This window comes from Lutra lutra, chromosome 8 (genome assembly GCF_902655055.1).
Source record: "Lutra lutra chromosome 8, mLutLut1.2, whole genome shotgun sequence".
NCBI lineage: Eukaryota > Metazoa > Chordata > Mammalia > Carnivora > Mustelidae > Lutra > Lutra lutra.
Window position 1 is genome coordinate 110,082,540 of NC_062285.1, and position 17,967 is coordinate 110,100,506.

Sequence of the window (17,967 nt, forward strand, 5' to 3'; positions counted from 1 at the left end):
AATACATTAATGGATAAGGTGTGTGTACTACCTCCCCTATTTTGCTGTTATATTCATCGTGATTTTTTAAATGTGATGAATATAGCAGTAGGACAGTATAAATAAAAGCCTTTTATGAGATGGGAGTCAGTTGGAGTTCTGCTTCCTCCACTTTCATGGATGCCAACAGTTTCATAAAAAAGAAATCATCATAATTTCTTACACTTCAGACACAATACTGACTCCACAAGCAGTCAACTGTACACATGGTCTCCTAGGAGACTACTTTTTCAAGAACTATGAGACTATGTTAGAACACCATTCAATCATAGTACTCTACTTCCTTTTTGTCTCTGAAGTGGTGGTAACTCTATTAATCAATCTATTAATCCCTCTTGGAATGCGATGATTAATTATTATGCAATGCCTAAGTGCTGGCTGAAATGCAAGATAATCCAACTCACGTGATACAAGAAAAATCAGTGTGGAAAACAAACATCATTTTTAACTTCATTTATTTGTAGCTTAAAATGTAATGCCATACAATCTTAACAATCACTTAAAAAAGGATTTATATTTGCATAAAACAGAAGCAAAACAGAAAGATATGAAATAAAATGCCATCTTGCTTCAAGTTTTCAAATCAGTACTTAGAGTACTAATATACATCTATATACATTGCAAGTATATATAAATATACTATGAGTAATCTTGAAACCACAATAAATATCAAGTAGGTTTTTAGGCACATGGCATAGGAAAATGCAGAATCTGCATAATTCTTGAGAGAGCTGAGTGACTCATTCTTAGATCATTTTCACACATATATTTTACACAAAATATACAACCATCGCGCACATGATCCCCAGTCACCTTCGAAGCTAAACTGTCATCCAGCATTAGTGCCTTCTTATTCTTTGATACTATTGCTCTATACAGCTATTACATAAGAAAATATTTTGCAGTTTTCTTCAGTTAATTGCCTAAGAAGGTATCAATGCTACCAAAATAAGTACAGCCTATCTACACAATATATTCACGGAAGTGTGCTTAGAGGCACCAACTTACAGAACTGTTCATTGTAATACTGGGAGTTACCCTCAAGGCAAACATAAATTTTAAATTATGCCATTTTTGAATTGCCAATATTATTAAACCAGAAATTATTAGAAACTGAGGTAACGCCTGTTTTTTTTTTTCTTTTGAGATAGAAATGCTTGAAAAAACACCAGAAGTATTTTTAAAAATTCTGACAAGTTTGGACCTCAGTCACTATAAGCTCTGTCTGCAACTCTTTCTGCACAAATGTAAACCGAAGAATCTGAAGGAATGCTCTAGTTGAATGTACATGTACTTAGTATTAAAGATCACAGCCAAGGAACACCTGAGATCGCCCTCTGGTAAGTGAAGCCTAATGCTTCTCTTAGTAGAGCCAATGTTCATTGATAAAAATGAACCAAATAGAGCCCACTGATATTTTCCTCCCAGCTACAAGTCAGATTCTGGCATATCCGGCATATCTGCCATCAAGTACCCTATTCCATATCGTCCATTGGGAGCAGTATCCAGAGTAGGTGATCCACTCTGTTTTCGGTAAATATTTTTACCAAAATTTGGAGATGACATCTCGCTGGATATCTTCCCATGAATGAGGCTTGCATCATCTCCCTCTAAGTTTACAGGCTCTTTCAGGACCCTTCCTCTCTTATAGGTCACAGATGCTAAATTACCAGAACTATTGTCTATTAGGTTGCAGTGACGAATGACAAAGACGGCTGGGACGGGGAGTATTGCCAGGACCATCAGCAAGATACAGACAACTAGTCCCCATGTTGGATAGCTCAGAAATTCTTCAGATGCCTGTGAAAGCCAAAAAAAAAATCATTACTGACGATCTTGCTCTGTAAGTACATGGAAAAAGAATTATATTTGTCTCAGGCCTATAAGCAAAGAGTCTTATGATATGCTCTGACCAACAGAATGCTGCAGAAGTGACATCAATCAACTTTAAAGGCGAGGCTTTACAGGACTGGCGAGTTCTGCCTCTATTCCGTGGGCTGTTGCCCTGAGTCCATTATGCTAGGAAGAAGCCAAGAATGAAAGATTACATAGAGAGTGACTGGCCCTCTAAGTTCAGTCAACTACAGGAGTTAGCTCAGGTAAAGCCTAGAGAAGAATGACCCAGTTCACCTGCAGAACGCTGAGAAAAATAAATGAGCACTGCTCTCAGTCATTAAATTACATGGGCCACACTGTCTTTCTAAAATCTGAAAATCTAACTCTTGAAGCACACCTCGCCCCAAGGGCTATAGTAAAGGTTAACAGACTTGTTAATGCCCCAGTCATGAATTTAGTTATTATATAGAGTTATTGACCATAGAACAGTTCAAGGTCAGAGATATCTCTGAAAAATAAGCATTCTGGAGTAATGGGGTGGCTGGGTGATGGACATTGGGGAGGGTATGTGCAATGGTGAATGCTGTGAATTGTGTGAGACTGATGAATCATAGAGCTGTACCCTGAAACAAATAATACACTGTATGTTAATAAAAATAAGCAATTTTTTTAAAATATAAGCATTCTGATTTTATAACAATATGTATCTTTATTATGAGGTAGCTAATGCAATGAAAACAGAAATTGAAATTGTCATTGCTAATATATTTCCTTCAATATTTATTTCAGTTATGCCTTCATGGCTAATGCATATGTTCTTGTTATACAGTATCTAGGATATGATTTCATAAGTTTATATAGGAAAAATATTCCTGGTGTTTTGTGCAATATGTTTTCTAGGGTCAAAGGCACCATAATTATTGGTTCATCTATGGTGACATAAACACAGCTACTTGGTGAGAACCAAGACCATGTTTCTCACGTATTAAAAAAAATCTTCAATCTGTAACAAATCATGCATGTCTGGGGCCAAACAAAATATAAACCTCAAGATCCTTGCTTTAAAAACAACACCATTCATTAAGCAGCAAAATATAGTGTGAAGAAAGCAAAAGACAAAACCCCTAAAATAATATTTCACATATATTTTTCATCTAACTTCCTTATTTTCTATTTTACCTTATCTTCAATCCATGCATTATAGCCAGGAGGACTTAATCCCATATTCACAACGCTGGCTATTAGCAGTGATAATAGCATTAGAGGAGAAATATATTTCCACATATAGTAGTAATATCTATTGGGAGCAAAGCCCAGCATATCTTTCAGGTCTTCCACAAATCTAAATAAAAAGAAAGCACTTAATTATGCCTCAAGTCAATTTTTCTATGCCTTAAAGATGTGCATTATATCAACAGTTTGACAAGGGTTTAGCTAAGATACCCTACGACATTGTATACAGAATCAAAAAATCATATTGGGAGATGACTTATAAATTAAGAACACTTAATAAGTAAAATGTAAACAGTTAAGTACTGTGAATTTTGTTTAGTGAAAGCCCTCTTAAACCAATTGCTGAAGGGTGTCTGGGTGGCTCAGTGGTTTAAGCTCCTGCTTTCTGCTCAGGTCATGATCCCAGAGTCCTGGGATTGAGTCCTGCATCAGGCTGCCTGCTCAGCAGGGCATCTTGCTTCTCCCTCTGCCCCTTCCCCACGCTCTCTCTCACACAAAAAATAAAATCTTTAAACCAATTTCTGAAAAGCCTCCCACTGATGACTTTCTACTCTATAAACACAATATTCGCAATACATTAAAAATTCCTTGTGTTGGGGCGCCTGGGTGGCTCAGTCATTGGTCATCTGTCTTGGGCTCAGGTCATGATCCCAGAGTCCTGGGATCAAGCCCTGCGTCAGGCTCCCTGCTTGGTGGGAAGCATGCTTCTCTGTCTCCCACTCCCCCTGCTTGTGTTCCCTCTCTTGCTGTGTCTCTGTCAAATAAATAAATAAAATATTTTAAAAATTTCCTTGTGTCTTTTTTTAACTTAGCAATAATTACTTCAAGTCATCCAGTATCCGATCAGTGCTTACATAATGTAAACTTTCACTCCTTGTCATCATCTGTTTGAATTGAAAGAAGGTCCATAAACTGCAACTGACTGATGTATTTCTCAAACTCCTTGTTCATCTCTACGTTCCACTCACATGTCTTTTTTGTTTCTTCCAATTTTTTTGTTCAATCAGCTGGACACTTTATACCATAGGAATCCCACAATCTGGATTTTGCTATTACATCCACACAGTGTTGCTTCACAAGCGCATCTGATCCTCCTACTTCCTATAGATTAGCACTTAGACCTAGTAACCGTTAGGCTTATGTTGTTGTTTTAAGTAAGGTTATTACAGTGTTATTTACATGAAATAAAGTTCACCCTTTCAGGTATATTACGTTAATGCTGACAAGGCGTATTCATTACATAGTGGTCTATATCCCTCATTGTTTGTCTAGAGATAATCACATAAGCACCCACCAGGGCTTGCACCAATGTTCCAGTAGATTATTTGGTTGTGTAAAGACAGTCCTCTAGCAGAGACTTCCAAGAGAACTCATAGTAACTATATTTCCTAATTTCTTGTATGTTCATAATTGTCTGTCTCTGGCCACTATACTTGAATGTGAGAGTTGCTGGTTGAAAAGCCTGTGGCTTATGTTTCTTTGCTTGAGAGTTGTAAATATTTCTAACTACCTGATATTGTTACACAAAGTTTGTTGACTATCAGATTGTTCTATCATAAATAATTTTGTTTTGTTAGTTAGCGTTTTTGCTTGGATGGCCTTTTTTCTTTTTTCTTTTTTTCTTTTTTCTTTTTTTTTTTTTTTTTTTTTTTTTTTTATGTCTTGAAGTAAGAGCCTAGACTACGTCCTGGTGTTAGCTTATGTCTATTTTTCAAAGTGTATCATGTGCCCTTTCAACATTCAGGTTGTCACTTATTTCAGGCAAGTTTTTTAATTACAGCATTTAGTATTGCTCTGGCCACCGTTTCTAGAGAACTTCATTGTTGTACACACGTGGAGTCATCTTTGTTTAACTCCTATTCCTATTCCTTTTCTTAGCTCCTTTGTTATTTCTCCTCCTTTTTTAAGATTTTATTTATTCAAGAGAGAGATAGATAGTGAGAGAGTGTGAGCAAGGGGGAGTGGGAGAAGTAGACTCCCTGCTGAGCAGGAAGCCTGAGGTGGGACTTGATCCCAGGACTCTGGGCTCATAACCTGAGTCTAAGGCAGACGCCCAACAACTGAGCCACCCAGACACCCCTGGTATTTCTTCTTGATTAAAAAAGTATTTTTTGATTAAAAAAATTATTCCTCCTTTCTAGCTTCTCATTCTTGTGGAACTAGCCATTGTGCTTATTGTTGTGTTTTTAATCCGATCATCATTTCTGAATATTATTATTCACATTCTTATTCACATTTCCTGAGTTCTATCACCTGTTTTCAAATCTTCCTTTTCTCTAATTCTCATATTTCTTGATTTTTAAACAACTGATACATGCTATTCTTTTTCTTCTTGAAAAATATATTTCAACTCATTTTTTGAAATATGGTTAGTTTTCCATCTATTTTGCTTGTGTGCTTTTGTTGTCTGCAGGGATCTATTCTGCTCCTTTCCTCTTTTCAAAAAAATTTTTTCTTAAGATTTGACTATATTCAAGGAAAATAAATTTTCTTGTATTTTTAGACACTAAGATATACACTAAAAAATGGCAAAGCACTTTTTGGGCATTTTCAAAAAAGAGATTTCTATCATGGAAAGTTATTGTTAGGCTCGTAGGCAATGTGTGCAGAGTACATTACCTCACACACAGTAGGAATTTAATAGGTGCACAGATAGTAGGAATTTAATAGATATCAGTTTAATAACTACCATTAGTAGTAATATCACTTCTGCTGTTGTTAACTGTTATTATTTAGGGACATTAACTACTAAAAAGGGATAATTTGTACTATGCTTATTGTAAATTACAAACTATGTAAATGGAAATCGAAATTATGACCTTATTGATCCACAGATCAGTCCAATAATAATATCAAATTCCAACACAGTGCAAGTTAGGGGTTAGGTATATCTTGGTAGAGTATAGAGATACCTAATTTTGAAATTAAGGTCTAAATTACAATCCTGGCTCTATAACTAATACACTTGTTCTCCTGTACAAGCAAGGCCAGTTTTTCACCTATAATATGGATGATATTAGTTACCACAGGGTATTTTTATGAGGATTCAGATTTAATGTACATCAAACAGCTATTACTTCTATTGCCATATAGTACATGATCATTAAAAGTAAGTCTCCCTCCCCTTCCTTGCCTGGAGCTTTTGACACTAATAAAAACATTCATCAATCTTGTCACAAAGCTCATTCAATACCAGTAACATTCTCTATGTTGTTTAAGAGAACTCCGGTCTCCATGCAACACATTCCTCCTTCACACAGACCTCTAATAAGCTTGCCAATCTTATTGCCTTAGTCCATATATGTTAACTAAAGACAACAATTTTTTAAAATATTGTATAAAATCTCCAGTAACATTTTTCTTCTGAGATTACTCTAATGCCTCATTTCACTCCAAGTATACATACTTTTCACATCAAGCAGGTATGTAATTTAGAGGTTTAGGCATCTAGTTGTTCAAATAATGACTCCACGTGAACATGAAGTTTGTGCATACTAAATGCCACACATGCCTCAGAACAGGATAGATCATTTCCCAAAACTAACCTGCTACATAGGCCTTTATATAGCATAATAAAATAAGGCATTATGTATCATAATAAAATAAAATTCCTCCCATAAAAGAGATTAGCAAAGTAATTAGGAAGGTAGGCTTTAAAGTTAAGCAGAGATAGCTATGAATCCCAGGTGTGCCTCTGCCCAGGTGATGAGCAAGTCACATGGGGTGTCTCATAAGCCTGAGAAATGTGAAATATGGACAATAATAATAACACAATTTAACAAGGTTCTTGGAGCATAGCCATTACTCACTAGATCCTGGAAGTTACTATTTGATAACTAGAATTAAATCAAAACTTCAGAATCCTAGATTATATTGCCATCTGCACAATTCTATCTAATCACCTAATAGGGGAATATACTTTATTAAAAAGGATTGAACAAAGAAGAGCATACAAAAGATTTGATTTTCTTGCAAAGATTTTTTCCCTCTAGTCATTTACCTCCTCTTCTAAATGAAAAAGATATTGACAATTGATCTTCCCAATATATAGATGAAAAATGAATGCCTAAAAGCAAATATACTTACTTATCTATGCCATAAACAAAGGATACAGCAATATTCTCCAAAATAACTACAATTAGCAGAGGCAGTGTAGCAGAATAATCATCAAACATTGTAACGAAGTAATTTCCAGAGCGTTGCACAAATATCAGGCCGATACAAAATGCCAGAAGACAACAGATAACTGTACAAAAGAAATAGATGAAAAAATTAAGTTTTTATTCAGTCCAGTCTTTTAAATTTAATTATGAGTTATTACATGCAATCATTGTGGTCTTCACTTTTATAACTTGTCAATGATAAAAACAGGCAACACCTTTCCTGATACTATGCAATATAATACATTGGGAGTTTCCTGGATTTAGCCCCGTATTTAATATGAATCCATTGTAAGAGAGTGACCTTTGACCAGCTACTATTACTGTAAGAGCTTAAAGAGATTTCTGGGATCCATATAGTATTCCCATATTTATGTCAGACTCTGTTCTCTCACACACTTTAGTAGAGAAGCTTTCAAAAATAAAAGATGAGGGGTGTCTGGGTGGCTCAGTTGTTGGGCGTCTGCCTTCGGCTCAGGTCATGATCCCAGGGTTCTGGGATTGAGCCCCATATCGGGCTCCTTGCTTAGCGGGAAGCCTGCTTTGCCCTCCCCACTCCCCCAGCTTGTGTTCTCTCTCTCGCAGTGTCTCTCTCTGTCAAATAAATAAACAAATTTTTTTAAAATAAATAAATAAATCATACAAAATGACTGTGTTCTATTTCTCAGCCACCTTTAAGCAGAGATGTAAAAGTAGCAGAGCAGGTACTGGCTGTTTGGGAGGGGAGAAAACAGACATCCTTGGGTTCAATCACGTGGCGGTTCCCTAATAGTCTCCCTAAGTATGGGTTAAGTGAAGTTATCACCTCCCTCTCTTAAGCACAACGCTAGTAGTATGAGTTGCATCATACATAAATGGATGTTATACATAAACATACAATGTAGAGAAGGAAAAGTAACAGTTACTTGGAGTCTGTCACATGTGGAAATATTTAAACGCTTGCCCCAGTATATTGCACGCCAAGTCTCAGATAGACGCAACAGGGCTTGAACCATAGGTCTGTGTCACATTCACTCTCGCCTACTTACACTGTGGTACATGGCGAACAGGAAGAAAGCATATTCTAGGTGGTACAGATAGTAAAAGATTGTCTGGAGATTAGAGAGTAAAGGTTGTTAAGTAAGTTACTTATCTAAGTCTTACTGTACTATCAGAGAAGACGAGAGCACATCTGGCCAAGGTGATGGAGGAACGTTTCATCACAGCCAAGTATGGCTTTAAGTATAGGCATGATCCCAGAAGACAGGTAATGGGAAAAGAGAGGACATTCCCCTTTGCTCTGACCAAACAGGATCTCCAGTGGGGTTCACCAAATACTACCTTGTGTGTTTTTTTCCCACTATGCTGTCACTCTTCCCTTATTTTTGCAAGCCCTCTTATTATAGGAGGGTTTAGATATGGGGCACAGATGAGGAAAGCAGCAAAGATGTTATGTAGTACACACATCAGGTGGGATACTGGTAGCCTTGAATTCAATAGGAACTTCAGAAGTGGAGACTGCCTTTTTGGGGAGAAGATAAGGAAGTTTTTCACTTATGTCCAGCTGAATAGAGGATATTAAGACATAAGTATTCAACAAACCGCTGAAATTGTTTTACACATATATGCACAAACTTAGCAGCGTGGTAATTAATAAAGATATGTATTTTGAAGGTTATTTACACAGAAGTAATTTATTAAATTTTCAGTAATTTATTAAATCTTTCACAGCTAAAAACAGAACTTTGAGGAGCTATATACTACTGCCCAGCATTCAATATCATAAAGATATAGATACAGATACAGAAATATTTCCCAATTTGTTTTTGCATCACTTACCAACACTATGCCTGCACTCTGGTCTGGCTGGCTTTCTTAACTGTTCCCTTTATCTCTGCTTATATATGTTAAACTAAAGCTATTACTAAAGCTCTCCTCTGACCTCTGCAAGACTCTTCCCCTTTCCAATTCAACTGCCATCCCGTTCACTGATAGTTCCATCACTTTTTCAGATGACCCTCACAGCGTCTTAATTCCTGTAACATGGTAAATTGCTACTATGCCATCTATCAGTATAGTACATGGTGTAAGTCTTATGTACCAGATTTGGTTTTGTTATCAGTACTATTATTTTTGGAGACAAGGCTCTCCTATATCTCTATCTCTTTTATAATTTCTCTTATATCCTTCAAATGCAAGGGTGGTGCAGTACAAAATGGGAACTTCATTTTTTTTTTTAAGATTTTATTTATTTGACAGAGACAGAGAGAGAGAGCACAAGCAGGGGGAGTGGCAGGCTGTGGGAGAGAGAGAAGTAGGCTCCCCTGCAGAGCAGGGAGCCCAAAGTGGGGCTTGATCCCAGAACCCTGGGATCATGGCCCAAGCTAAAGACAGTCACCCAACCAACTGAGCCACGCAGGAGCCCCCAAAACTGGTACTTTAATAATTGCTTCCAGATTGGACTTACAATAACTGTCAATATGGATTATTTTATTTTCTTTCCTACTTAGAGATACTAACTACTAGTAGGCTACAAGAGCTATTTTATATGAGAACTGAACTTGGGTTTATCAATTTCAATGATGCACTTTTTGGAAAAGGAATATTGGATCTGAACTTTTAAAAATAATTACTTGTTTCATTTACAAAATTAGATATGAACATTCTGTGACTTCATTCTATTCATGATAGATTCATGATAGTGACATTACTATTAATAAAAAGTAATATAAGTAATCACCAAAAAATAATATGGTCTACATTGAATCTATCATTTGCATTGTATATAACATACAAATAAAATAAGAAATAATAGTAATACATATTAATAACTGGGGATTAACAAAACACTTTCCATTTCCATCTGTGACCTCTCACCAAGAGAAAATGGCCTGTATCCTTTCAATGAGAAGTCAAATACTTAAAAACTCACCAGTAAGAATTTCTTTCCTCACTTTGAAAGTGTCCACAACAGGCGTGATGATCCCTTCAATGGTTCCAAACATGCTACCAAGCCCTAGATTTACCAGCATGAGGAAGAACATCACTGACCAGAAGGGGGAGGCAGGGAAATGTGTCATGGCTTCCGTAAAGGCAATGAAAGCTAAACCAGTTCCTTGAACAGCCTGCAAATTATACGAAACAGCAACATTAGTACTGAGCAATATTAAGGGATGGCCATATGTATCAGTCACAGAGGGGAGGGAATACTCAGAACAATGCTTGGCATTACTGGAAATAGATAGGCTGATATCATGCTGTCTCCTGAGAAACTGCCTCTAAAGAAAGGTTGATTGTGTTATTTCATAAAAACAACAGATAGACCGGAACTTAAAAAGGAAGAAAAACAAAAACTTTAAAGGCTAAGTTAGTAAGTAAATTTTTCTTTACTGAACTCAAAATTTTTATGATAGCACCATCCATAACTTCCTGCACGTGAGTCGTTGGGTTTTGTCTTATGTATAGTGTACGCTATCCTACTGCAAGGGATCAATGCTCGATTTCTCCATTATATTTCCCTTTTTGGCAATAGAGCAAAAGGGCAACAACCAATACAGTAACACTTATTAATGTTCACCTGTTTCATGTTTATTAAAATAAATTAAAATAAAACTTTTTTAGCTAAACAAAAGGAGTTAATCGTGACTCGTCAAACATAAATATTAAAATGGCTAAATATCAGTTATGTGTCCAAATAACTGTGCAATATATCAATGATAGTCATAATTTAAATTTTGCATTAAAGATCAGACTAGGGACGTCTGGGTGGCTTAGTTGGTTAAGCGGCTACCTTCGGCTCAGGTCATGAACCCAGCGTCCTGGGATCGAGTACCATACTGGTACTCCGAGCAAGGAGCCTGCTTCTCCCTCTGCCTCTGCTTGCCATTCTGCCTGCCTGTCCACTAGCTCTCTCTCTCTCTCTCTCTCTCTGACAAATAAATAAATAAATAAATCTTTAAAAAAAAAAAAAAAGATTAGACCAGGAAAAGTATCAGACTAATTTCATTTTCTATGACAAAAATCAATTTATATTCATATTTTACATTTTTGCAGCTGAATCAGTAAGAAGGCTTTTTAAAGTAAAGCAAATATTTATAATTTAAGTACATTCTTTTGATTTCTCTCATTTTTCCTCTTTGTTTTATTCCTTAAATTCACCACATGTTAACTAACTGGAATTAAAATAAAAACTTTAGGGGCGCCTGGGTGGCTCAGTGGGTTAAAGCCTCTGCCTTCGGCTCAGGACATGATCTAGGGTCCTGGGACTGAGCCCCGCATCCGGCTCTCTGCTCAGTGGTGAGCCTGCTTCCCCCTCCCTCTCTCTCTTGTCTACTTATGATCTCTGTCTGTCAAATAAATAAATAAAATCTTTTTAAAAGTGATTAAATAAAATAAATAAAAACTTTAAAAGTATGTTCTCTGAAATAAAAAATGTGAATTTTGAAACAGCACAATCTTCCACCGGCATTTGAAAGGTCATTTTCCTAAAAGAAGTCTTCTGGATAATGCATATTTTACCCGAGTGATAATTACTGTATTGCTTAAACAGAGGCTACTCACTTTATTTAGCTCATCCTCGATTTGACAGGAATTGAGATGAAGAGCAGGAAATTCTTCTTCTTTCACTTTTTGAATGATGTCATAAACTAAATGATAATCTTCTGCAGTAACGGATGAAAGGTTGATATGATGAGGAATAATATCCTTGCTAATATTGCCCATTTTCAAAAATTTTACGATCATTTTGGAATTTCTAAAAAATAGAACAACATAATGAATGAACATCTACGGGTCCGGGGAGGGGGGTAACACTTTTTATATCATTATACCATCAAAAGCTAAAGGAAATTAATATCCATACTCTGCTATGCATTTCTCATTTATGACATTTGCTTTAAAGCCCAGAACTGCAAACACCACCAATGTTGCCAGGACGGATGTAAAAAAATTAATGAAGGACACCAGAACAGCATCAAAGTGGCAGTTGTTGTCTCTTTTGTTGTAGCTTGAAAAGGCGATGACGCCACCAAATCCCAGACCTAAGGCAAAGAACACCTGAGTAGCAGCTTCTCTCCAGACCTTGGGTTCCAGCATCATTTCAAGCTGTTTAAAATTAAAGATAATAGAAGTCAGCTGCAAAATAGTACTTCAGAAAAATCTACGTGGAATTAGTTCTACTATCTAAATATATCATAATGATATTTATGCACCCAAAGTTTATTTAAACTGGGGGAATAATCTGTTCTTAGTAAAAATAACCAAGTTTTCACTTAGTAGTGAGACAAGAAATATGAGTAAGAAAAACTAAAGACAATCATGTAGATGGAGATTTTACTCAAATGGAGACTTTCTACTTCTATAGAAATTTTTAAGTTATCTTTATAACAAATCAAAAGGACTATTTTGAAATTAACTATCTTCAAATCATTTCCTATTTAAGTCTTTGTATTCTTTCCAAAGCAAAATAAGTTAATTACCAATAAAGTCTAATTATTTACCTAACACCCTAAGTTTTGTGTTTTCTGGGGGTAGTCTAAGAGTCAAGGCAGATAATAAGCAGATTATAAGCTTGGGAGAGTTGACTATGTACTTCTCATATTCATGTATGTATTTGGCATTCCTTTCAATAGTTTTCTGAAAGCTTTTTCTTTGAAAATTGAAGCACTTCCACTACATCATCTCTAAGACCCTTTTGGAGTCAAACGTCTACAGTTCTGAACCTGTGCTGAACATATATTTCAAGGAACTCTGCTTTACTTCTTGGACAATTACCACTGTACATAATCCAACTTTTTAAATGGAACAATTAATATTAGCCATATCTGACCCAGATGTCAGTAAACAGGTTTGATTTTAGTAACTAAAGTGTTTAAATTGGTATTTTATCTCTTTTTACTATTGCAACGAGATTGCCTTCACTGGGGGCAATGTCAAATGTGGCTAAGAAGATGAGTTCCACAGTTTCAGATCCTGAGTCTGCCATTTAATAACCTGTAAATGGTGTAATCTCGAATAAGGGGCAGCTCTCCCTGAGTTTCAGCTTCTTCAACTGAAGATGGGCACTTCCAAGCCACATGGCACTCTATCGCATTCTCTACCACACTCTAAGTGTTCAATAATTGTTGATGTATATGGACTGTACTGGTAGGAACACTGATAACCACTTTGTATGGATTATTTCATATAATCTTCAAAACAATCAATGAAATTTGTTGCTACCATTATCTGAATCTTAAAAAGGTTAAGTAACCTGCTTAAAGTTACACAACAGTTCTGGGGTAGAGAGGAAATATGAACCAAAGTGGACTCCAAAATGCATATTTTCTCCAATGTTAGGATTTTTTTGGTTCAAATTTAGTTACTAGGATTTAATTATTTCTGTTACTAGTTACTAGGATATATTGCCCAATTTCAGTTCACTTTATCAATTTTAGTGACTATTACTGAAATTGAATATAATAGAATATTATATAATATTATAATAGTGTTATTATAGGCAGACATCAAACATAATCACAACTGTATTTATAACTTCGTAAAATTTAACGGAAATATGCATACTGTTTGTTGATCGCGTTGCTACATTACCATTCTATCATTAATACTGATCTCAAGTACACTCAGCTATCTATCTCTACTTTAACCACTAGATGGCAGGCAACACCCATTTACTAAAGACATTATTCCGCTTCCTTCCAATTTTAAAACTAAATCTCCATTCGCTGTTTTGGGGATAGTTTGTGTGCTTTACTTCCTCCCTTGGACGAACAATGTAAATTAAAAAGTAATTGTAACTTATCGTTATTATGACCTAACACAGAATTTTATCTATAGTCCATGAAAAGTGAGCTGAGGAACGAATTAACTTTAATAATGATTCTTAGTCCCAGGTTAAAATGTCAATAATGCCACAGTTTTAAATATGGGGCCATGTAAAAGTGTCATGTAAAAGTAGCTGAATCCTAAGATAGCTATTTAAATCAAATATTTAGAATTATGTCACAAGCAATTGCCAACTTATAGAAGGTGATATTCCAGAAGTTCATATCAAAGCTGGTTGTTTTAAAATCAGCAATCTTTTAGATATTACAATATAAATATTTTTCATCCATAAATATGGCCCATTTGAAGCTAATTTAAATTCTAATGCAAGCTATATAGTCTATATATCTTAACTAGCTATTCACAGAGGAGTTCCAACAACTCTAAATGCTAACCAGGACTTTTGAATTAGTCAAGAAAATCAGATACCAGTGGCAGCATTTTTGCTACTAGAGAATGAACACTAAGCTGAAACCTGATACCCAAAGAACACAGCCTCTTTTACACAGTATCCAGGCAGCTGCCAGGAGTGACAGAGAATTCCAGGAAAGCTAATTTCTGCCCAAATCCCACAGCATGATGCTGGCTGCACATTCACCCTTCAGGTAACATCCAGTTTCTGAACTAATTTTGAAACGTTATCTTTATAACTCCATATCTGCCTATAATAGTGTTAGTGAACTAATGAGGTGTCAACTTCATTTCAGTGAGTAACTAAATGTATCTATACCTCAAAACTTGTTTGTGTTTCCTGCCAAATCTCTATACCAAGTCCAGGAGGACTGATTAGTAATCAGGTTCAAGGTGCCCAGCATTGAGCTCAGCTCTAAGATGGATGAGAGAACATAAACTCTGAACCTTCTGTGGAGCCTAATGAGAACTTCTCTGAAATGTATATGCATTTACAAAGATTACAAAACTTCCCAAACTCACCACTGTAATTATTATTCTAGGAGGCACGAAACCTCAAAACAAGAACATGGATATTCTCTGAGACAGGATTTAGAGTACAGAAGCCTTCTTAGCCTGGGTTCATGGCTCTTAGGCCTTCTGTCAACCTTCTGAGACATTAAACAAATTAATACGTTCATTATGTTTCTCTGGTAAGAAGATCTTATTATCGTTTTTTTCAAAGGGGTCAATTACTAAAAGTTAAGAACCACTGACATTGAGAAGGAAGCGGAGGAAAGATGGAAAAGTCCTGGGGCACCTGGGTGGCTCAGTCAGTTAAGTGTCCATCTCTTGATTTGGGCTCAGGTCATGATCTCAGGGTTGTGGGACTAAGCATCATGGCAGGCTCCCTGGTCAGCACTGAGTAGGCTTGTCCCTCACCCTCTGCTATCCCCACCCCCGGCTCATGTTCTCTCACTCCCTCTCAAATAAATAAAATAAATAAATAAATAAATAAACAAATAAATAAATCTCTTTTAAAAAGATGGAAAAGTCCTAAAATTTATCAATGTAAAAAGTCAGAAGTTAGTTTACTATAAAAGGAATTTTTAAAGTTCACATAGTGACTGTCTCACTCTAGAACTAAAATGGGGACATTTAAAATTGGAAATGGAGGGGCGCCTGGGTGGCTCAGTGGATTAAGCCGCTGCCTTCGGCTCAGGTCATGATCTCAGGGTCCTGGGATCGAGTCCCACATCGGGCTCTCTGCTCAGCAGGGTGCCTGCTTCCCTCTCTCTCTCTCTCTCTGCCTGTCTCTCCGTCTACTTGTGATCTCTCTCTGTCAAATAAATAAATAAAATCTTTAAAAAAAAAAATAAATAAAAATAAAATTGGAAATGGATGGATATAATCATGGATATTTAAAAGCCCTGGTTTTTCTAGGCTGGTTAACATAACAGCTATAATTTAAGAGGCTAGTATACATATGTTAGAACGATTATGCTTTATATCTAACTGTGGGAACATTTGAACAGTAAACAATGCTTTTATGATCATAAGCCTTAAACAGAAATGCAGTACATACCTTAGGGGTAAACATGTGGCGGATGCCATCAATTGAACCATTTAAAAGGAGTGCTCTGATTAGGAAGCATATAAGTACCACATATGGGAACAGAGAACTAAAGTACATGATCTACAAAGAAAAAAAAAAGTAAATATAGGTGAGACACACTAATGACTGTATTCCCTTCGGTAGTTAAGATTATGTTTTATTCTATATTTTCACAGTCTCAGTTTTCATAGCATGACTAATAGTACTATTATTAATACGTTGTATGGCCATCATATTAGAGTGGCTTATTAGTCTCAATGGAACGTGACTTATTTAAGATCCTATTTAAGATATAATGAGAAATAGGGAAACTCCGTTACTTACACTGCTTTAAAGTAGTCCACAGGTATGATGTAACTTGAACAGTGTTTTTATCTTATAGTTCACAAAACAAGCAAAATTTAAGAGAAATAATGGCTACTTTCTCCCTAATTCGTACTTTTGTTTTAGGTAACAGCAACAGCAAAAAAAAAAAAAAAAAAAAAAAAAAAAGAAGAGTCCTTTTTTTTTCATTAATCAAAATTCCATTATAATTCTGTAAAGCTTCTGGAGTAGAGAGCGGGCCCCTGTTAAGACTCCTAAGACTGTGAATAATTAACAACGTCAAGGTTTAACTTCCTGCTTCACAAGTGTTCATGCTCAAAGTTCCGCGAACGTTTATCGTAGAAAAGCAGTTGTCCTGACCAGATATTTACTACTTCCTTGACATCTCCTCATGGAAGCCTAACAGGTCTCTACAACTTTTCAGGTCCAGAAAAAGAACTTCTGACCTTCCCCCAAAGATGTCCCCACCCGTCTCTGTCCCAGCAAATGGGGTGACCATCCATCTAGGTGCTAGAGTCAAACATACAGACGTAGTCCAGGCTACCACTCAGGTTATCTTATTCCTGAGTCATGCACTCCAGGGATCTTTAACACAATTGCAATAAAATGTGAATTCCTCTCTCTTAAGCTGCAAAGCCTCTCATTAGAGTGCCTCCCCGTCCACCCCACCACCCCTTCCCCCAACAGAGCTCTGCCCCCAGGGCCTTGCCAGTGGCCTCAAACCCAGCTCTGTCGCTTCAGGACCCAGCAGGGCTGCACCCTCTGTCTTAGGCTCTCATCTCCTGGTCTGTAGGACTCGCTCTCCTGCTATTTGTGTCTCACCTTCATCACCAGTGAACTGAAACACGGGGGTCAACGGAATGAACAGCAAAAATACAGGTCTTTTAGGTATTGACATAAAATTTCAAAAAATTTCTTTGATGAAATAAGGCAAGATTATGAGTGACTTTAGCTTTCACTATAAAACACGTCTTTATGTTCTTTCTTTTAATTTAAACACATTTTTTAAAGCACCACTTCTCACCAATCATTATTTAACTCCCTAGAATGACATGGTCCTTGTAGCTTGCCCACAGACATTTCTAGGGGAGCCTGAGGCAGGCACCATACACAGGAGTGGTGATTAGCAGAAGCAGGAGGGGCTCTATCTAGCATACTAACTTTGCCCGAAGACTGAATGCCTTTGATCATAGCCAAGCAAACCACAACCCAGGCAGCCAGCAAGCAGACGGTCATCTTCCAGTTTAAGCCTCCACTTTCAGAAATGGAACTGGAAATATTCAGGGCTTCCCTGTACCAGTAATAGGTGGTGGCAGAACTTTTTTCACATTCCGGCTCTACAACTGTAGAAAGAAAGATATTACAATCATTTCAGAGGAAGAGTAATGGCATTTTTCTTCTCCCCAGTAAGCCTGTAAATCAGTCCTTAACATTTACTAGGAAAGTACTATTATTCTAGAGATGCATTTAAATCCACAGTGAAAACTCAATTGAGCAAAGTTGTGAAAAATCCACAGACATATATACTTGCTGGTGGTTTTTATTACACATTTCTGAAATAGGAAGGTG

The 17,967-nt window shown here is 36.5% G+C and overlaps 1 protein-coding gene across 4 annotated transcripts in view; it reads right to left on the reverse strand.

The window, feature by feature from the left end:
* Nucleotides 1-479: 479 nt before the first annotated feature.
* SLC6A15 (solute carrier family 6 member 15) overlaps nt 480-17,967 on the reverse strand; it is a 44,521-nt gene continuing 27,033 nt past the window's right edge. For all 4 annotated transcript variants that reach the window (XM_047742969.1, XM_047742972.1, XM_047742970.1 and 1 more), the window contains 8 exons: nt 17,560-17,741; nt 16,045-16,155; nt 12,109-12,350; nt 11,808-12,000; nt 10,180-10,372; nt 7,195-7,354; nt 3,055-3,217; nt 480-1,839 (listed from right to left, as the gene is read on the reverse strand). In XM_047742969.1, coding sequence (XP_047598925.1) covers nt 1,468-1,839; nt 3,055-3,217; nt 7,195-7,354; nt 10,180-10,372; nt 11,808-12,000; nt 12,109-12,350; nt 16,045-16,155; nt 17,560-17,741 — 1,616 coding nt within the window. In that variant the 3' untranslated portion in view covers nt 480-1,467. The remainder of the gene's footprint in view (nt 1,840-3,054; nt 3,218-7,194; nt 7,355-10,179; nt 10,373-11,807; nt 12,001-12,108; nt 12,351-16,044; nt 16,156-17,559; nt 17,742-17,967) is intronic.